Genomic DNA, 23,157 nt, shown 5'->3' with positions numbered 1-23,157 from the left:
TTCTACCCACTTATATGGTATGTTTTTAGTTGATTTTTAAGGAACGGGTTATGTAATCAACTCAGGTTTGCCTCTTAACTAACTTGTTTCGTGAAACGGCTTAGGCATAAAATATTTATTTAACCGTTCGTTTCCCCGTTGACGGCTGGAGGTTTAATATATAATAAATCACATCTTAAAAATATAAACTTAAACTTTAAGTAAGTTTTTTGTATTAGTCATTAAGTAACCTAGTTCTGTTAAAAAAATTGTTCCTGGTTCCCCGCGGTACAGGCAAAGCCTAGTGCGGAGACCCCTGACATAATCTGTAACCTATATTCTTGAAAATAAATACTTTTTACTTTACTTTTACTTTTTATATAATGAGCTATAGTAAAGCTAATTATTCCTTTATATTTATAAAATAAACCTCAAAGTAAGTAAATACAATTGTACTCTAATTTAAACAACAATTTTGCAAAGGGTTTGATATGACATATTGAAAACAGTCAGCAAAGTGATTAGTTTTGCATCTCTGCATACAAATATGTATGCAGTTGCAGGAGGTGTGCTAAACTTATGTTTTTTATTATTGTACATCAAGATATTACAGCGTACGTGGCTGTAATATATTTACAACGAACTTATTCAAACTGTCTTGAGTTTGAAACAAGAGTTTAAATCCAAACAAATCACATGTGACTCTCGATATATGGGCGACTAATTTCCTGCAACACATTCTATCGATCGAACAAATCTCGCAATGTATCTATAGTCGCACCAATAAAAGTCTGCAGCGGATTTGATAGCCCACGCAGTGTAAGTGTTTATTTATACGTCATAATTTCATAGAAGTTTGACGTTTAAAATTACGCTTGCACTGCGTGGGCTATCAAAATCGCTGCAGACTTTTTACGGTCTAACTCTTAAATCTTTTGCAATTTGTTGCAAGGTTAGTAGTCTTAGAACAAAGAAATAATAAACTCGACTTTTATTATCAGTAAAATATCAGGAACAGTTTGGCAACACCAATCGACGACAGACGTCATTTAAATGTCAGTCGGCTGAAGAGCGAAAACTTGTATCCACTATCGATAATATCCGCAATAGTTTCCAATTTTATCCAATTACTCTCTCACTAAGCAAAAAAGAAATTACAGAAGACAGAAGTCTTACCGGATATCACCACGAATTTCATCAAATGTAATAATCATTCATTCAGTGTAAACGTGTAATTCTTAACCTAGGTTACGCACGGCGTCATTGTAATAATCTAATTCGATTTGCATTCAGTTTTTGCAACAATGGTGCAGAAAGGGCCTCGACCTTTGGTGCTGTGCGGTCCCTCGGGATCTGGAAAGAGTACTCTGCTGAAGCGCCTTCTCAAAGAATTTCCCGATAAGTTTGGGTTCAGCGTTTCTCACACGACGAGAGGCCCCCGGCCGGGAGAGAAGAATGGAGTCCATTACCATTTCACTACAAAAGATGAAATGCTCGCTGCCATTGAAAAAGGTGAATTTCTAGAAACCGCTACATTCAGTGGGAACACCTATGGGACAAGGTACGTTTGAGTTTTTCTGGGTACAGGCTGACCATGTGCTTTTTCACAATATTGTGATGTGAACCTTGGCAATGTGCCAAAAGTTCATTGTGCCTATTTTGAAACCAGTGTTTACCCTGCTGAACCAAACAGAATCAGCACACTCGCTTGAAAATACATTGAATATGAATTATTACATCTTGTAGTTATATTTCAGTATGTTGACTCACTATATTCTGGTTTCCTGTTACACAGACATTTCATAAATGCTGCGTGTCCATATCCACATGTAAAATCTAGATTTTGGACTAATTTTACTTAACTAGGACCTGTGGGGCCTTTAACTTTAATAATGCTGACCCACATTGCTACTTGATTTTGCATATTTACATTATTTTATTCATCATTTATTATGTGGCCGGAATATTTGAAATAAATTACACAATCCCAATAGTATATACATGTATGTATGCATCTACTTTGGTTTTTTGATACAAATATTTATCATGAGATGTCCATATCAGAGTCCAGTTGTAATTGATATTTAAAAATTAAACTTATTATCGCTTGTAAAGTTGTTCTTTTACCATCAAGCTCCACTATTGTTGTGCCATTTAGGGTCTAAGCTAAATTGGTTGTTCAATACTTACACTATAGAATTTCTAATTTAGCAAGAACCCTAAATGGCATAACAATCCCATGTGGTGACTGTACACTAAATAGCATTTATAAATACATTGTCCTGCTAATGTCCTGAAGATAGTAATAATCTGCCTGTCACCCTCGTATGATGTATTTATCAACAATGATTACATTATGTTTATGTTAGCCAAGTATGTTTTTTATTTACTAACAATATCAACACAGCACTACTGTGTTGTTATGACTGTGTGTAGTAGTTATAAATTTAATAGCATTTATTTGTAAACATACAATAATGCAGGTCATGATTATCATAATAATTATGAACAAGGAGACATTTAGTACTCATTAAAACTTCTTATGAGTATGACTAACTGCATAGCTGAAATTAGGGAACGCCCCTGGTTCTGAATTTGTTTGACGAGAACCAGGAAATCCTGGTCCGGGACTGATTTTGTACTGAAAACAAGTTTGGAACATACCCTAGAAAACATTATCAACTGTTTATGAAAAGTTTAGTTCCAATATTTTTAGAAACTTTATACTCCTATACTAACAAACCAGATGTTATACTAATATTTAAAATGTGAAAGTTTCAGTTTAACAATTTACTAGAAAATCATCTTTGAATTGATTGTCTTATTATTCCAGTAAGAGAGCTGTAGAAGATGTTCGCCGCACTGGAAAGATCTGTGTACTGGATATTGAGATAGAAGGTGTGAAACAAGTGAAGCGCTCAGACCTCGACCCTCTACTGGTGTTTGTGATGCCGCCTTCAATCAATGAGCTGGAGAGACGCCTGCGTGGACGCAACACGGAGTCTGATGAGGCACTGAAGCTGAGACTCGAGACAGCGAGGAAGGAAATTGAATATGGTAAATATTTGTTTTGTTATATTTTTGCTTTGGAACTCACCTTTTCTTAACATATACTGGGAATATTGACTCATACATTAGAAAATTTTGCCATAGGTAATGGTAAGTTTTAAGGCGATAAAAGCAATGAAAAGTTAAATTTTAAAATTATTGACATAAGTAGATATACTTAGATACTCATATAAAATTAGACATGTATTGATTTAGGGCAGTGAATTTACTTTCACTTTTGTTGGCTATTTTCCACAACAACATGTTTGCCATCTTGGCAATACCCAAATAATAAGTCATTGCCTATAATTTTGTTTTGTTTTGTTACCTGGCAATTTTGAATGCAAGAGGACAACACCACCATTTACGGGCATGTTAACAAATCTAAAGGTGGGTCCACACTTGTGACATGATGATGGACCGGACTATGTGGCATCGCTACAGGACATGTTACGCTAAATGTGGACGGCTAAATCTATGTTGTAGGTTACGAGGGGCGTTCAAAATATTCTCGGTATTGATATCTTACAACCTCTTCTAAAATTTCTTTTGTTACTGGCCGCTAAGGTTTATTCATTGACATTAAAAAAAAGTATAATTCGAACCGAGATGTTCTTTTGTTTTTCTGCAATTGCTGAACAAACATGAACATCATGTGCGAATTGACAATGTTAACTAAATCAGAACATCAATGCGTCATAAGATTCTCGACAAAACAGGGTAAAAATAAAAAAACCATAAAAGAGGAAATGGATTGTGTTTACCGTGAGTCTGCTCCTTCTTTATCTACCATTTAAAAGTGGTCAAGCGAATTTAAGGGTGGAAGGGCTAGTATTGAAGATGACCCTAGACCTGGTCGGCCTGTAGTAGCTACTTCACAAGAAAATATTGATAAAGTGGAAAAACTTATATTGGAAGATGGTCGAGTGAAGGTAAAATCTATAGCTCAAGTAACCAATCTTTCTATTGGTATCGTACATGATATTATCCATGACCATCTTAATATGTCAAAAGTAAGTGCAAGATGGGTTCCGCGAATGCTGACTCGGCTTCAAAAAGACATGCGTGTAGCGTGTAGTTCCGATGTTATTGACCTGTGCGGTGAAAATCCTGATGAGGTGCTGCAAAGAATAGTTACTGGAGATTAAACCTGGGTTCATCATTATGACCCAGAGAGTAAACAAGAGTCCATGCAGTGGCACATTAAGGGTTCAGCTCATCCCAAGATGTTCAAGGTCGTCCCTTCAGCTGGCAAGGTCATGGCCACGATATTTTGGGATTCTGAAGGAATATTACTAATCGATTATAAAGAAAAAGGTGTAAATATCACAGGACAGTACTACGCTAACATTCAACGTCAATTAAAGGATGCTATCAAAGAAAAGAGGCGAGCAAAGATAACCAAAGGTGTTCTGCTTCTGCGTGACAACGCCCCCGTCCATACTGCTCATATTGCCAAGGCAGCTATTGTTGAATGTGGGTTTGAAACTGTTACTCACCCACCGTATAGTCCGGTCTTAGCCCCCAGCGTCTTCTTTTTGTTCCCCAATCTTAAAAAGGATCTGCATGGAATATTTTTTTTCTGATGATGAAGCATTGAAGGCGGCAGTGGAGGAGCATTTTTACACCAAAGACAAAAAAATTTTTTTATCGGGGATTTAAAAAAAATTGATCGATCTTTTAAGTGGATGAACATAGGGAGGGAGTATATTGAAAAATAAAAATATCAAACTTTTCGTACTTGTTTGTTTTCATTTTCATACCGAGAATATTTTGAACACCCCTCGTAGATCAGGATCGGTGGAAGTGGATTCGTACCGCTACCACTCGCTTTCATCGAGAGTATCGAGACACACACACACACACGCACACACACTCTCTCTCACACACACACACACACACTTTCGCTCACATACATACACACACACACACTCACACACAAACACTCACACACACACACACACATACACTCTCGCGCACACACACACACACACACACACACACACACACACACACACACACACACACACACCCACACACACACACACACACACACACACATGCATGTGCTGCGTGAATGATTGAACAGCGCGGCGGCGAGGTGCGGGCGGGGGACGTACCGACTAGGGCTCCCGGTATCCGTGTTACACGCCGAAACGAATACCCGTGTTCTTAAGACCGGCGGTGCTAAAAACACGGTTTACACGGAACCGCCGAGTTCCGGATACGTATCCAAGAACCGTTCCCAAGAAACGTTTCTCAGATACGTATCTCCGTTTACACGGGTACTTAAGACCGGCCCGAACGGATCCGAAACAGTTTGAGCTAATCAATGCTCTAGCTCTGGGTATGCAAGGTCTAGTATTGAATGTTGACTTCAGATGAACTCGTTTAGCGTACGAATTTTTTTTTTAATTATTTATAACAGTTTTAACACATGTGTTAATATAACATATTTAACCAACTACACAATACAGGGTCATTTTTGAACCGTATGCCATATTGTGCGAGGTGATTAGGTATGCCATACTGAACAACTTTTTGTATGGGACCAACTCCGAAATTCCAACTCCAAAATTTTTTTTGGCCGTTTCATATATTTTGGTCGAGTGGATGTCGACGTTTTCTATGGGAAGGCCAAATTTTTTTGGGATTTCGAGGTTGGTCCCATAGAAAAAGTTGTTCAGTATGACCTACCTAATCACCTCGCACAATATGGCTAACGGTCCAAAAATGACTAACAACAAATACTAAAAACAGAATAAAATAAAGACTTAAGTGGGGCTCTGGGACTTAAGTACTTGGATGGGTGACCGTTTTTATAGATGATGGTACGGAACCCTTCGTGTACGAGTCGAACTCGCACTTGGCCAATTTTTTTTACTATTATTGCTTTTAAGTTAATTTCATTACATATTACATTTCAATCAAATAAACACATTTTATATATAATGGTGTAAGTTATATAGTTTCGCGAAGAATAGGTATGCAGACAAATACTACCTACTACTGCTTTGTGGTTATTTGTTATTTTTATCAATTACCTAACTGTGTTAACTAATCTACCAACGAAGCAAAAAAAGTACAGCGGCATTTGAAACGCAGGATTTCACGCGAGAACCTTAAAAACCTATGCTACCTTGGTTACCTTGCAATTATATTGCTAAATACATTAAGATAGATCTCAAAATTGGTAATCATTCATGTTGACTGGGGTCACTTTCACACTAGTGCTCAGGTAATAAATGCCGGCCGGTGGTGTTCCATTCATTAGAACTTTAGAACGTGTTGTTTTCCAATACCCTTTTGTCTGATATCGCCGAAAACAAGTAGAGTCCCAAACCATTATCAGAACTGCCATAGCTAATTATAAGCTTTATGTCGGTGTAATAAGGAGAACCTGTCTACACATATATGAAATTGTAACAAATGCAGCGGCTAAAATTAAAGAAGCAAATGTATCGAAGCAAATGTATCGAAGCAAATGAACACGAAATAAATATGACTTTTAAGATATTGTGTTTAGGTAAGTAGGTATGACTCCAGTTCGCCACTTAGTCGGCCAATTCGTAAAATACAGTCTTTCCAAGTTACTTTAATTTAAAATCGTTTTGTTGTTTTGTTGCTAAAATTGTAAATAATATTTATTAGTACAGTCTTAAAGTTCATTTTATATGATAATAAGATAATGAATTTAAGAAAAGTCTTACTTTTCATAAATTCATACTAAATTATATTCTTCTTCTTCTTCTTCAAGTGCCATCTCCGTCCAGGAGGTCGGCGACCATATCTCTATATGTCTCTCTATGTTCAGTCATGCGAATTAGTCTATCTATATATGAAATTATATTAAAAGTTGTAAATACATTACTTATTGGCAGATACACATGATTACAGTGTAAACTCTTTATAACGTCACTCGATTACGCCAAACTCCTTAAAATGTCGAAATTGCTTGACTTTGGTTGGTTTACCTTGTTTTCTATACAGTAATACACTCTATATAGCGTCACGCTCACTCTATTTAACGACAACAATACGGCATAATACATCATTAAGAAATACTTTCTAAGTTGCCGAAATTGATATAAACTGCAGCTGTGTACGTTTTTTTGTTTGTTGTTTTATTATCTAGCACGTGTTTACTTCGACTGACGTACCGGAGATTCTAAGAAAATTTGTCTTTTGTTTTTGTATGATCAACTTGCACATGTTTACCTCGGGCACTAGACTTTTGACAAGATGTTACACGTTATAAATTAATAGGCGTTGTTATTTGTATGAAATGAATGTTCTTCTTGTGCAAAATGTGTCCTAAGTATATTATAAACAGATACATTAGAATATTTAGAATAGTAAGATGACCTTTTTATTTCACTCCATTTAACAACCATTCTCTATACTTAACGTCGAAAAATCCGCAGTCCCTTCAGTGTCGTTATATAGAGTTTACACTGTATTTATTAATTTTTACGTGGTTTACTATAATAATACTAAGATGTCTGGCTTACGTAACTTGAAAAATAATTAGATTCAAAATATACATTTCTTATTGACAGAATATATTCGTAAAAACTCACACATACAATATACAGAATACAAATTATTAAAAATATAAGAACTGTTTAAAAATATGCAATTGGTAAGAATATTGTATACTTACCTACCACCACCTACCAGATCATGCATGGCCAGATTTTAACGTAAAGTCTTTATACTCTTTATTGCTTTTATTTTTTTTAAGCACTTTAAATTTATTGCTATCAAGTTATATTAATAAACCATAAAGTATTAGCATTTGAAGTCTTATATAAAATACTATTTTGATAACTAGCATAGGTATACCTATTGTATTTCTAATTTTCTACTCGTATTTGCAACATTGCAAGCAAAAACTACCTGGTCAAAAAGGGTTCTGTAAACCGTTTATTGAATTTCGACTCTATGAACCACGGAATAAGGTTAAATATGACTCTTAAGTACGCCGCGTCGGTTCGTTCCTTCGCTACTCGTCAAGGACGTGTCCGGAGCCCCGGGTAAATAAGATCCGTTTCTTCGAATACCCGTTTATCCGTGGAGACGGATCTTAATTACACGTTTCTTAATTACACGTGCGGAACGGGCCAGAAAACCGTGTACGTGTTATTCGGAAACGGGTATTCGAAACGTGTAAACAAAACACAGACTCGACCGCGAGCCCTAGTACCGACCGGCAGCACACGTCACGACGTGATCCACTCCTACCCCGTGTCATTACCTGTGTCATCTGGCGTACTTCGACACGCGCCAATAAATGCAAGTGTGGACGTCTCCTAGTCACGCGGACAATAGCGAACATGGTCTCCTAGTCACGCGGACAATAGCGAAAATCCTTTGAAAAAACCGACTCTCGATGGATCGGCTCGTGACACGTGACTTTAGATGCGTGACAGTACACAGACCAGCGTCCACACTGGCCACGGCTAGTAGATCGTAACTCCATACATTGTCCTGCCGTTTATTCTGTGTTCAGTAGTTTCTTCCTGTGTTCGGAATGGATTGAACCGTAACTGTAGCTTGTGACAATTGTTCGCGTAACAAAAAGACGTCCACATTAATGGTACTGACACGTGTTTCTGATACGGTCACGGGATAATGTTCGGTAAATTGTCACAAGTGTGGACCCACCTTAATACGACCTACCTACCACATAAATAATTACGCCTTAATTAGAGTAAAAGAGAAAAATGCCCGCAAAATTGCGAACTTCGGTGTTCGCGGTAGGCCCTCTGAAGTATGATCCTCAATATTGTAAAACATGTGCATGGCATGTGCTTGCTTGTATAGTCTCTCGATTTGTAACTGGCCCAGAGCCGCTAATCCTTTGTCTATTGTTAAGTAAAACCGCACGTGCCTCTACCTGTAAAAAAAAGGGTCTTGTAATTCTCTACGGCAGCGGTCGGCAACCAGCGGCTCGCGAACCTCTCACTTGTGGCCCGCGAACCTCTCACTTGCGGCCCGCGAGCCTCCCTGCCTATTTTGTATGTAATATTGACAAATGACAATGTCTGATAAAGTCCTAAATATTAACAAAGTGCGGCCCGCGTCCACTTCGTTAACTGCTATGTGGCCCATGGCTGCTAAAAGGTTGCCGACCGCTGCTCTACGGTTACTTAGTGCTGACGAGTCGAACCAGTCTAAAATGTGTCATCCAGATGCCTAACAGAGGCGCGTTATCGGAGAGCGCACCTACACTGGTTTTTTGAGCGTTGGACTAGCTCGCGCTCAGGTGCCAATCAGAATAATTAAGACCTTTTTTTGCAGGTAAGTAGCACGTGCGGTTTTACTTAACAATAGACAAAGGATTAGCAGTTTGGGGCCTACTACGAATCGACAGACTATACCAACACAAGCAGCTGTGATGGTTGCCTTTAAATATTTGTGAAAGATACAGATTAATTTGTTTATACAAAGTTTAACGAACCATGTGACCTTCCTTTCCTTGCATTTCAGTCCAGTGAGACAGTCGACGTCAGAGATATGTTTACAATTTTCGCCTTATTACAAAGGAGTAAAATGCAAAAGTGTAAACATATTAGACCGGGAGATAGTGACACATTTTACTGGGTCATTTGTACCAGTATGGCGGTTCGTCAGGGGTCTAAGCATGTAATGAAGGAAAGAAAATGATATGACCATAGCGCTGGTACCGGCGGCCCAATCGCGTGGGCGTTAGTCGAACGTGTCGGATAAAATACGAGTGTCGAACGATTTGTACCACAAAAATCCTCGTATTATTCGATAGTCCATAAAAAAGAAGTAGGCGGTAGCGTAATGCCATACTTCTCCGGTGTGACTTACAGCCCGCCATACTGAGGGGAACACGTTAATTAAAAAAAAACAATTCAACCATTTGTACCAAGCTAATTTTTGCACAGGTGATCATCGTCGAGCAGCCATTCATGGACATCACCATGCCATACTTTTCGGATGGTTCCAAATGCCCGCCATACCGCCGCAAGGGAGTTAATTTTTTTTTTATTGCTAAACGATTTGTACCATCTTGAATTTTTTTTTCAACACTTTCTGTGTGATCATAAATAGAAATCTCATAATGCCATACCTGTAGGAGGTGGCAAATGTGCACAATATTTTTTTTTTATTGTAAGATTTTATTCGTATTTTTGACGATTTGTACCAGTATGGCACTAATTTTTCCTGAAAGTTTAAGTTTTACCGAATATAAATCCAAAATTTCAAAGACGTAGGTGGCGGCAATCTTGTCTTATAAGCTTATAACTATATATTATGTTGAATAATATTGTACGGCTACCACCGCTCGAACGATTTCTCGAATCATAGAGATCTCGGCTCATCGTGCTGTAAACCTCCATTCACCATTAAATTACATCAAATCTACCACTGTGTTGCCAGTAAAATGAAACGTTTTATTAATAGTAAATATATTTATCGGCGGAAGAATGCACATAAGTAAATAAATTACTACTAATTAAAAATACAATATTTAAATGCTTATTTTAAATAATCAGTCTTCTAAAAAGCTGTCCCATGAATTAATATTGAATTATAACTATTTTGAGGTAGAAAAGTTCGTATTGAATTGGTAATACTTCAGGTCCTTAGAGAATATAACCAACGGAGTGGTCATTAACAGGCGTTCCCCTCTGTCGAAAAAAGGCGGCCAATGGTCAACGACTTGTCAACCATATCTATGGAATGACGTTTATCTGACATGGCTATGTTGGCGTTACGTATACATTTGATGTGCCATACTGTAACAATTCGTTCCATTTTTTTTAAATTCATATCTTGCTTGAGTGTGACAATCTTCCGCCCCATGGTAACAGTAGATATGGGATATTTTTTTTTAGGTAGAATTTTACCCAAACGATCCGGATACAAAGATGCCATACTGTAACAAATGATTTTATGTCTTGTACTTTGAAAACCCGTCGAAATATCAACTTTTTCAAGTATGGTGCCCCTTTTTCCCCCTATTAGAAGTATGGCAAATACAATAATGGTCACATTGCATCATCTAATTTCCAAAAATCCAAATGCCATACTGGTACAAATCGTCAAATTTTATTTTTATTTTTTAAGTCTTGGCTTAAGTCTCACAGTCGTCCGCCCCGTAGTTATAATCCGGAATAATTTATTTTTAGGTATAATTGTATCCAATCAAACAGAATATGATGATGCCATGCTGTAAAAAAATATTTTACGTATTGTATAGTCGTATTTTTGAAACGTGTCGATTAAATAAGTTTTTCAAGTATGGCAGCACTTTTTCCCCCTACTATAAGTATGGCAATTATAATAACGGTCACATTTTATCAAATACTCTCCAAAAATTTAAATGCAATACTGGTACAAATCGTTTAGCAAAAAAAAAAATTAACTTCCTTGCGGCGGTATGGCGGGCATTTGGAACCATCCGAAAAGTATGGCATGGTGATGTCCATGAATGGCTGTTCGACGATGATCACCTGTGCAAAAATTAGCTTGGTACAAATGGTTGAATTGTTTTTTTTTAATTAACGTGTTCGCCTCAGTATGGCGGGCTGTAAGTCACACCGGAGAAGTATGGCATTACGCTACCGCCTACTTCTTTTTTATGGACTATCGAATAATACGAGGATTTTTGTGGTACAAATCGTTCGACACTCGTATTTTATCCGACACGTTCGACTAACGCCCACGCGATTGGGCCGCCGGTACCAGCGCTATGGTCATAGCATTTTCTTTCCTTCATTACATGCTTAGACCCCTGACGAACCGCCATACTGGTACAAATGACCCAGTAAAATGTGTCACTATCTCCCGGTCTATATCTTTTACGTCGAATGGACAAAGCAATGTCAATGACATGGCTATTTTCAGTTGCAGTACTAATACTAAATGTCAACCGTTACAGCGTCAATCACTATTATCCTAACTAAAGGCCTGATTAACGCCTTGCGCTGCGTACAACGTTAGGTAATACGTATGTTGTGGTAATATAATATATTTTTTTATAGAACGTGACGCCGTACGCAGCGTCCGGTGTGAATATGAGGTGCTCGATTGGTGCTGACCTCCTTTTGTAGGCTTTTCTACGTTAAATCTTATGGACTAAAATTAGTTGAAATTGCTCTAGCATCAATGTGCGATATAAATAAATAAATATTATAGGGACATTCTTACACAAATTGACTAAGTCCCATGGTAAGCTCAAGAAGGCTTGTGTTGTGGGTACTCAGACAACGATATATGTGACGTTCCACGGCAAAAGGAACCTTATGGCGGCTGGCGCTTACGTCGCATAGCGTCGCAATAATATTGGAGCGGCGTTAATAATAGCGTAAGCGCCAACCGCCATAAGATACCTTTACCCGTGGGACGTCACAATGTAAGATATAAATACTTAAATACATAGAAAACAACCATGACTCAGGAACAAATATCTGTGTCATCACACAAATAAATGCCCTTACCGAGATTCGTACCCGGGACCATCGGCTTCATAGGCAGGGTCACTACCCACTAGCTCAGACCGGTCGTTGAAATATCGGTCGGCATATGGGTGCCTATAGAATGGAACTGAGAATCCCTATTTTTACAAGCTTTTATTTTGTCCCGTTGTCTGTCGGTCTGTAATCAAATCTTGCAAGTTAAATTTGATCCGGTTTCCGATTGAGCTGAAATTTTGCTTGCATGTATAAATCGGATGACAATGCAATATTATGGTACCATCGAGCTGATTTGATGATGGAGACAGTAGGTGGCCATAGGAATTCTGTGATGAACCAACGCAACCTAATTGTGTTAGGGGTTTTTAGAATTGTCTCAATGAGTATTAGTTTTCTGTCGTAAGAAAAGTACAGTCAGCGATAAAAGCTTGTACCAAAAATGAAATTTTAGCTAAAAACTTATTTAACTTGGTAACAATTACTGACAGTAATATTTGTGCACATTACAGGGCAGGAACCTGGCAACTTCCACATCATCATCATGAACGACAACTTGAATAAGGCGTATTCGGAACTGCGCGAGTTTATTGCGCAGAATGTGAAGGACAACGACCAAGGTAGGTACAAATGGTCGCAGTTTATATGTGAAGTTCCATGGGACAAGGTACCTTATGGCGGCTGGCGCTTACGTCGCATATCACCGCAATAATATTGGAGCGGCGTTAATAATAGCGTATGCGCCAACCGCCCATAGGTACCTTTACCCGTGGGACATCAGATATTGTGAGTGTTGTAACAGCTTGAAACTTGCAAAGTGTGTCCATATCTGGCGATCGCGATACCATTGCGATTGCATTGTTATGCAAATATGCACGCGAACCATAAACACTTTTGAAAATCATCGTATTTTCTCGTACAAAACCTCCTGTTTTTTGAAAGTCTGTTTAAAATGTAGTACGAACATAAATCGATTGATTCATCGAGTTAGCCTCTGTAGCTTCGACATTTCGCTAGAACTCACAAAACAAACGAATCCAATTATCCACATACAGTACCCCTTTTATGGCCTTCCCGTACAATAGAATACACCAGAGGGCCTACTGCGAACCAGGTTCGATGTGTTAGGGTGGTATTCCACTTGTCCAATGTGTATTTTGTCTCACATTTTGCTTAATGAGAGAGTGAGACGCAATGATATTGAACATCACCCTGACCTCCCTGTCACACTTACGTACGAGTTAACAAGTGCGGCAGAGAACGTGGTTCGCGGTAGGCCCTCAGTACCCCTTACCCCTAGTGTACATTTTGTTCGATAGCGTGACGTACGCGTTTGCGTTAAGCTGGACTTCCGAGCAAAGCGGCTCTGACGCAACGGCCGCAGCGTCAGAGCCGCTGCGTCAGTGTCGCAGCGTTAACTGACGCAGATTCGCTTCCGAGCGGCGCGACTCCGGCGACAGTCGCTGTTGTTATTCCATACGGTGCAGACGTTATATACTTATGATAAACCGATCAATTATGAAAATATTTTTAGAAGAAGAGGAGGATCACGATCTTTTGCTTCGTTACTTTTACAGTATGGAGCGAAGACTACCCAACTCAGTTTTCAAAAGTAGAATAGATGAAGGCACGTATAGCATCTTGAAAAAAGCATTTAAACGAGAACGATGACAAACTCAGGAGCTTTTGTCGGTTTAATATTCATTTTTTAGATATTTTAAATATTGACATAGCCTCAAAACCACGTGCGATCGCAGCGACTGCGCGACAGTGCTTGCGCAGACGTAGCACGGCCGCTATCGCCGAGCGATACTGACGCGGCGCCACTGTCGCTGCGATAGTGACGCTGCGCTCGGAAGTAAGTTCATACATTTCCATGCTGCATAATACTATCGCTCTGTCGCCGCGTCAGTGTCGCTGCGTTAGTGTCGCCGGAGCCGCTTTGCTCGGAAGTCTACCTTTAAGTGTCATTTTGTTAAGTGTCGCTTGGCGTGATGTTCAAAATCCCATACAAAAATGGACATAACGCAAACGCGAACGCTCGTCACGCTATCGAATTAATTTTACACTAGGGGTCCTGTAGATACACCGCGTCGCTGCTAACTACTCAACAGTACCTAACCAATTATTAATAACTTATTAACCATGCATTATATTACCTATTTATGTCAGGGGTCGGATACCGGTATTTTTTCGCTGCCCCAATATTACAGGGTTCTATGTTTCACTTTTATCGAACTGAAATTTGAACAATGTCATAGTGACATTAAGTCGAATTTCAACTATCTTGAAAATGTAACATAGAACCTTGTAATATTGGGGCAGCGTTTTGTATAGGAACGAAAACGTTATTTTTTCGTTCTTTGTTAATTTCTAATTGGGCACTCTAATAACACGAAGTCGTTACCTAAAAACACAACTGAGTCCTACATTTCGAGTATAAAATATTTCGAAATATATGGTTCTTTGTATGTTTTTGCGAAAAACCGGTTCCGATCCCTGATTTATGTGTGTTTGTTTGACTAACAAAGTGTTAAGTGTGTCTAATTGTTTTTTTCAGCACGCGACGGTCCTGCGGCCACCCAGTGAACATTTCGATGCATGGAGTGGTTTTAACATTTACTGGGCTGTTTTACTTTCTGAATCTTACCTATGTAACTCCCGTTTAGGTCTTAAAAATAGTTTCGATTGGGAATTATAATTTTAAAAAATCACCCAAGAAAATTATGATAGGTATTTCATAAAGTGAAACTGATTTCTTATTTTTACAGTCTCCTTAATATTCGCGAAATGAATAGTTCTTAAGCCGCGTTTTCACTTAGTGTTCAAAGGGCCTATCGCGAACCGCGTTCGACGTGTTGCCTCCCTGTCACACTTCCGTACGAATTTACAAGTGCAACAAAGAGGCAACACGTCGAACTTGTTTTGCGGTAGGCCCTCTTAACAGTTTTGCGCGAGCAATCATTCGTTCGTTCGTTCAATGGAAATACTTGCTCCAATAGAAAATGGGAAGAGCAAACGTTTGCTCAAATCAAAATGTTTGCCTAAGCAAACATTCTAAAATTCTAGAACTCTAAGTGAAAACGCGGCTTTACAGAGCGTACTTGTGCAATGTTGCGTCTAGCACCACTGTAAATAAAACTGAGAAATAAGTAAAGAAATAAGTGGATCTAATAGCCTGACTTCTTGTGTACTGTGTACTTTACTGGTGTTTTTAGTAAGCGATTTTTCGCCCAGTAATTCCATAGTATACAAAATGAGTATTAAGCCCCCTCCAGACTGCGCGTGAATCGCGGGCGAAGTCGCGAACGCGAGTATGGAGTCGATTTCGCTATCTGCGTAAATCGACTCCACACTCGCGTTCGTGGCTTCGCGCCGCGATTCGCGCACGAGTGTGGAGGAGGCTTTAGAAAGGGCACGGTTTCTTGATAATAGATATTATTTATTACTATATATTTCGTGAATATTAACGCTTACTTTAAATAAATATGGAGGTTAAAAGGCCGAAGAGTCACCCTTTACCTTTACCGTTTGTTTAGTTAATTTTTAACACTTAATGTTTTTATTTGTGTGTATTAGTGCAAGTTAGAAAATATCTCAAGTTTAAGTTGAATATCAATGCTGATTTTCATTAATTTTACTAAAAGATGATATTATTTAATATTTATTGATTTGCCTTTAAGTAATCTCTTATTTTTACTGATCCACTAAATAGTTTTCCTTTAATTAAGTAGGTACAATCTTGACAATTAATTAATTTATGAAAATACATATGTAAAATCAGCATTGACCCTCTATTCATTGTAAGTTTAATTGCATTCACTACTTAGCGTGAATGAAATACGGTGTCGCGTGCAGTAGACCTTAATGGCTATATTATTTGACCGCCATGTAGGTCCACCGAAAATTAATAGTTTCAAAGAAAAGGTACTGTGTAATTTGATGAGCGTATGAAAGGCACACTCTTCAAATGACATACCTACCTATTGCTATTTAAACTTTCCATTATAATTGTGAGATCGGTAAATACTTGGTAATTTATGCATGCTATGTAACTGAAATGCGTATTTATTAAGGAATTCATTAAAATGTCGAAAGAAACTGATAAGATTGTCACTGCGGACTTATCATATTCTTTCGACAATTGTGTTATATTTAAAATTAATGTTTCCCAAACGTTTGCCCCAAAGGTACCGATATTTGGACAATTATTGCTAAAGATATGTGGGAGCTCTTAACATATAAAAATCAATTATGATTATTCAACTTTGCTCAAGAGCAGATATTGTTTACAATTACATAGGAAGTCCTGAGAATATTTATTTTATCGTCATGTTTAATTAAGCAAAGCATTATTTTGCTCTAACAGCCAGTGCAGGAGGGTTGGCAATAAATGCAACCATCATACCACAATTAAATAATAATGATGTTAACGTGCTTAGGTTATTTTACACATAATTATTATTGTTGTAATTTATTACTCAAAAATGAATAAATCATTTATTTACATACAAGTTATATACAGTGGTACTACTAAACTAAATTAATAAATGTCTTAAATCTAAAATAGGCCCCTGAGGCATTGTACCAAGGTTGCTGGCGGCATTTCCTCGCTGTATCGCAATGCTGATACGTTGTGCGAGGTAGCCGCCAGCTCTTCGGTCACCAGTTACGTCAACCAGACGCTTCGCGATTTCTGCGAACAACTTGAAATGGTACAAAATGGTACTCTCTACCGAGGCTCTTATATTTAGACCATATATAAACCATAGACAAAGATATATTACGAATGCACATAGTGAACAGTATTGTAGGTGTGTTTATGACACTTGACTGTGTAGTCTGTGTAACACTTATTAGCGCTGCATGGCGCCATTCGTTTTGTGATAACTATTAGATTGTCATTTGTCTATAATATATTACACAATTTTGTTCATCTTATTATTCCTAGTATGCCTACATTTAAGGCCTTCTTACAAAAGTCGATTAGTGTTTCATATGAGTTCACTCATACATTTGCTATTAGCGTTTAACCTTTTCGACGCCATGTCAAGCACAAAAGCTGCCACTCGGACGCCATATCACCGAAGTGTCAAAACTGAAATTGAACTTTATGCATATGCACGTAGGTATCTATGTTGCTCTGTGGTCTGTGACCGATTAATCCGTCTTTGGCGTTGGACCTGCGGTGCGGATATATCGGTCATTGGCGTCCAAAAGGTTAATAGCAAATATAGGTATGAACACTAATCAATGTGTAAACAGGCCCTTAGCAACTTAATTCGTTAATTATTAGTTATTGTAAGGAAAGTTTGATATACAAATTTTTGCCAACTACCTCTATGAAAACATGAGCTAATTTTATTATAAGATTTTAAACATTTGTACCAAAATTTGCATAACGAGAATCCTGTAATAACCACAACGCGGTCGTAAGCTGCCACGATATATCAAAATATGTAGTAGTTAAAGTAGTGTAGGTAAAAGGTAATAGTTAGTGGGTCAGACTCACTAGTAAATGTATGTATGTATGTAGGTATTGCATTAGATTAACCAAATTGATTGTCTTTGTCATTAAGTTTAAGAAAAAAAGGCAATCCTTCTACAATCATAATATGAACATGATTAGGGTTCAAAACTGCCGGTTGCTCACTAAGAGGGCACTTATAACTTGGTAACTTATAATCTTTCATGTAAACATGATCAGGAATAATTAATAAGCAGGAATAGTTAATTTATTTTAATAAGCAGTGTTCAATAATACATTATTTTAGTTATATTGTATAAATGCTCATTTATTAGTTTTTGAGCATCATGCATAAATAAATAACTGAGGTCGATTATGGTGCCAAATATAAAAGAACATCGGCCCTAGTTTATTTAAGTATATTCTTGTTCATACGTTACATCGTGTAGCGTATTTATGTTTTGAATACTTAAAAATGTAAAAAAATAATTACTTAATTGAAAGTAAACATTCCATCTTAATATTCGTAATATAATATAACTAAGTGCAATAAACTTACCGCGTAGGGTTCATCATCGCCGGCATAATAAGTAAATAATTTATTGTTTTTCTTCATAGACCTCCGTGGGCTGTAAGAAGTAAACTACAAGGAATTAGTCGCCACTTCATTATTTAAGGAATATACGTATGTATACGTTAAGTATATATTCTAATAAGGTAATACTTTTATTCATTTGGGCATTGAATTAATAAACCATTCCATGAAAGAAATACTATGCCGTATCTATGTAATCATAATGGTGTTACCAAACAAACGTATTTTGCGTCTACCGAGGATGATAATTCATCGATCGAACCATTATATGGGCGATTGTGCACTACAATGAATTTTACTGTCCGGCAGTCCGAGTTTTTACGGTCCGATATGGCACGCCATTAAATGTATATAGTAGCTTGTGCACTAGACGTAATTTTACCGTCCGACATTTTACTTTTCCCCATTCCGGACAGTTTTTTTCCGGTCCGAGATGACAGCTATGAATAACGTGTTTATGCTTGTGCACTGCGTCTGGAATTAGTATTATTCATGACTTGGCCGGGCGGGGGCGGGCTAGGGGGGGTGTGTGTTTCATGCCACTGCGCCGCACCTGCGAGTAAAAAGACGGACAAGTGCACAAGCCAATCATCCGTTTTTATCATGCCATATCGGACCATGAAAACTCGGACGGCCGGACAGAAAAATTCATTGTAGTGCACAATCGCCCTAAGACCGATCGTCACATTGATTGGTGTAGAATGAAATGTGTAAATAAAGATAATAACTTCGGTTTGGTAACACTCTTATATAGGCATGTTTTTTGCTTAGTTTTCTTTATGTATTATATGTCGTGATGAACATCTGTTGTTTGTATTTTATTGTGATGTACCTTTTAAGTTGATGCAAGTCATTTAACTATGCAATATTTACTTCCATTATTAATTTATTACTTAGACCAGTGTGTTTCAAGCTGTGTAGCGCGACCCCCATTCTTAAGAAGTCTCTTTAAAAAAATATATATAGTTGCAAACAGCAGAAGCTTAGGGTATCGCGAATTAATTTTATTATAATATAGTTTCACATGTTTGTTTCTTTCATTAATTTTAATATTGTTGAAATTGTAACATAAAATGTCTAACATTGTAACATAACCTACGCTTGTAATCGGGAAGGAACTGGCTCTTGAGACACAGGGAAACCTACTTTGAGAGCCAATGTTATATAAGGTGTATTCGGGTATTACCGAATGTCGGATAATTCCGAAATTCAGATGAAAATCACCCTTAATTCCATCATAATAAAAGTCTCTTTCGGAATTATCCGACAGTTTTCGACATTCGGAATTACCCGAGTAAACCTTAACAACTCAAAGTTGCAATAAAGATTATTTTATTTTATTAAAGGGGCTGCCCCCTTGAAAAAGGTTGAAAACCACTGACATAGGCCTAAATCTCATAAGTTTAATTTAAATCATCTCATTTTGGAAATGAATTGTATCATATCTCAGTCCTAGCTATCCAGGTATAATGTTGCTAACATAGTAGGCATTTGTCGTTGTCACGTGAATGTTGTTACAAATACAGGATAAAAATGTTTTTGTTGTTTTATTTGCACTATTGTTTTCGTTTTATATATTTTTACACCTTATTTGTAGGTATTAAGTATGGCGAAAAATGTAAACATATCTTTGACATCAACTTTACCTGAAGACTAGTAGCCTTACCACGAGTCCTAATCCTAACCACTAATATACTACATAGTACGAGCGAGATGCATAGAAAGTAAGTTACGCACAAGCTAGTGAATATGTCATTATTGACACTGTTAAAGGTGCTAGCAGTTTTTTTACAAAACCAACGAACTATTTCCAGTGCCGTTGGGAGTGAATAACGTTGCTGTGACAATTTATAACTAGGTGTTATAAGATTTATAATTGCCATTAGTTGGTATTCAACAGGTTAAATAAGAACTCAAAAGTTGAGTAAGGGTCTTTTATTAAAGAAAATTGGCATTAACATACATTTATCAATTAATATTTAATCTATAAAATGACAAAATTATCCGTAGTCAATAAACCAAAGTCAAGAAGGTGAAACCAAATATTTGTGCCTCTTAATTGCAAAATATTTGATTGATAAAAGCTTCAGAAATCATACATATCTTTTTATTATTAGATTACAAAGTAAAAATGAGACTACAATATGTGAATGAATTCAGCATTAAATTTAAAGTACAATACTAGTATCTTTATCCCATTTATCGCGATGGGAGTGTGGAGGAGTGTTTTCGCAGTCTCCGATAACTCCAGCTTTCGAAATGTTTTTTAAAGAAGTGCTGCTAGCTGCTGGCATGAATTTGGATTTTGATAACGATTTCAGTCTTGGGATATGTGATACTTTTTTGCCTGTAATCGGGCATTTATTGTCATACAATGTGTTGGCAGATTTAGAGCGGCCATGAGCATTCTCCCCCTTGTTTTTCATGCAAGACAAAGGAGTTCTCGATTCACCTGAGCCTGCTGATCGAGGTTTCTTAGGAGTTTCACGGGTCTCCTCTTCATCTTCATAGACGAGGATTCCATCCGTATCCTTACCAGATTTCTTTGTAATACCATGAATTAGCTCTGCATTGGTATTCTGGAGAACTTTAATAAGTGTGTCATCAGACATATCTTCAACGTTGTCATCAGTCTTATCTTCAGTTTTAGAAATCACAATAGGAGTTCTTTCTATTCCATTAGTGGGGGATCTTGGGTCTTGAGGTAAAATTTTAAATTTGGCAAAATTAAGTATTTTCTGTTCATCTTCACTATTATTACTATTGCTCTTTGATTCTTCACTGTCTTCTTCATATTCTTCAATACTTTCCTCAATTTTGTCATCAAAGTCAAAGTTTGTTTCTAATAATTGTTTTGGTTTGTGAATGGAGTCCTTAGTAGCATTTTCAATACTGTCACTTGAAGCTGTGGATGAGCCTAATGGTTCTTCTACATCCTTAATAGTGTCATTAAAAGTCAGATTTAGGAACCCATCACACAGGTTTTTAGGAACAATGTCAGGAATAGATTTTGGGACAAAACCATAATCACTTGTGCTATTGTTCAAACTAGGACTGCCACTATCATCTATAGCTTTAGCCCGTAGCACATTTTTGTCTTTCAATTCTTCGGTATTCATTCCTAAAACTATAGGTGTTCTTTCAAAGTCCTGAGTGGGTGAGCGAGGATCATAAGATTGTAGGTGATTTTTTATAACAGCAGATAGAATAGGATTGTTGTGAATAAGCTTGTCTTCGCCCTGGCCGTTTTCAAAGGTCTTCCGTAAGTCAACATTTTTAGTTATATTGTGCTTTGATCCACCTTTACCCTGTAACAAAATGTGTATAATTTGAATTATAAGTCCATTGAATTTAGTAAAAACATGATTCTAACTATTCTAAGATACAATTTTACAATGAAGACATACATTTCTGATAAATAACTATAACGACAAAATGTATATGAACTGCTAAACAAGACCTAGACTGAGACCAAGTACTCAGATCAAAAATGAGCAAAATTTAAAGGCGGGAAAACATTACTGCTCAGCTGTGTAAACGTAAAAGTGTACGACTATACTAGAAACTAACATAAATTACCTGTAAAGGTGTCCGCGAAATCTCGGGCGTAGGAGACCTTGGATCAGAATTGATTTCATGGTCGTTTTTTTGGACCTGAACAGCTGCTTCATTTGTTACTTTGCTGGTGTTGCTTCCCATTGTCTTAGTGCATAAATTAAATTTCTTAAACGAATTGCACTAGGCCACTTTAAACATATCGCACATATAACTTTCTTTAGCTACTTACTACTACAACAACTTTAACAACTTCCAGTGCAGAGACAAAAAAATTAAAATAGTAACGGTTGGATGTGTCAAATTTGTTTCCTAATTTAAACGCTGATTGACAGTGACAGAACTCGCAATGCTACCAGTCGCAGAAACATAAAGACTGTTGTACACGAGGGGATATGATTGATCATGATCACGTTAAGGGCACTACAGAGCTTGGAACAAATCGCATGCGATTATTAATTGGTTTCCGACTAAATGTCCGTTTTTGGTGAACATTCAGATAGAACAAACAAATTGCCAATTCAATCAGAAAATAAATTGGCCTAATGATGGTCAATTCGGCGAGCTTATGGCCGCTTTTATATACTAGAGTCGGACCAAAAAATGTCTGCACCGGATTTGATAGCCGACGCAGTGCAACTGTCATTTATACGTCATAATTTCATAACAGTTTGACGTTTAAAATAACACTTTCACTGCGTGGGCTATCAAATCCGCTGCAGACTATTCTTGGTCTGACTCTATCATTTCACTATCACGCACGAATCAACAGGGGGCGAAATGTATTGGACTGTATGAAGTCGCTATTATATTATTATCGACGATATCGTCCAGGATTATTAATAATAATTATTAAGTGCGGTAAGCTTTCACACTATGGACAGGCCTATGGAACTCTCCGCGCGAGCTCGGATTTATATCTACGAATCTGCTCCTGTTCACGGTAGAAAAGCAAGCCAGTTGGTTGCCACTATACATATATTATTATACTCTTTGGTTGCCACACGCGCTCACGTACGCACGTCACCGCGCGCCGCACTGTCAATTTCTACAATACTTACAAG

The 23,157-nt window shown here is 37.5% G+C and overlaps 2 protein-coding genes across 4 annotated transcripts; one reads left to right on the top strand and one right to left on the bottom strand.

The window, feature by feature from the left end:
• The first annotated feature begins 1,006 nt into the window (after window positions 1-1,006).
• LOC134789975 (guanylate kinase) lies at window positions 1,007-20,076 on the top strand. Of its 3 annotated transcripts, none has more exons than XM_063760701.1 (5): window positions 1,007-1,182; window positions 1,273-1,540; window positions 2,813-3,036; window positions 12,989-13,096; window positions 18,562-20,076. In XM_063760701.1, exons 2-5 carry the CDS (start codon window positions 1,284-1,286, stop codon window positions 18,576-18,578), a joined length of 606 nt encoding a protein of 201 aa, XP_063616771.1. In that variant the 5' UTR covers window positions 1,007-1,182; window positions 1,273-1,283; the 3' UTR covers window positions 18,579-20,076. The 3 variants fall into 3 exon arrangements, with proteins under 3 accessions (XP_063616771.1, XP_063616770.1, XP_063616772.1); XM_063760700.1 differs by lacking the exon at window positions 18,562-20,076 and adding an exon at window positions 15,037-15,156; XM_063760702.1 differs by lacking the exons at window positions 1,007-1,182; window positions 18,562-20,076 and adding an exon at window positions 15,037-15,157 and having other exon boundaries at window positions 1,274-1,540.
• A 387-nt stretch (window positions 20,077-20,463) lies between these two features.
• LOC134789973 (uncharacterized) lies at window positions 20,464-22,439 on the bottom strand. The gene is made up of 2 exons (XM_063760699.1): window positions 22,118-22,439; window positions 20,464-21,846 (listed from the first exon to the last, which is right to left on the bottom strand). Exons 1-2 carry the CDS (start codon window positions 22,235-22,237, stop codon window positions 20,707-20,709), a joined length of 1,260 nt encoding a protein of 419 aa, XP_063616769.1. The 5' UTR covers window positions 22,238-22,439; the 3' UTR covers window positions 20,464-20,706.
• Between the last annotated feature and the right edge of the window lie 718 nt (window positions 22,440-23,157).

The sequence above is a fragment of the Cydia splendana genome, chromosome 4 (assembly GCF_910591565.1).
Source record: "Cydia splendana chromosome 4, ilCydSple1.2, whole genome shotgun sequence".
In the NCBI taxonomy this organism is placed as follows: domain Eukaryota; kingdom Metazoa; phylum Arthropoda; class Insecta; order Lepidoptera; family Tortricidae; genus Cydia; species Cydia splendana.
The sequence above is the reverse complement of the archived record's forward strand: the minus strand, read 5'-3'. Positions and strand labels throughout refer to the sequence as shown.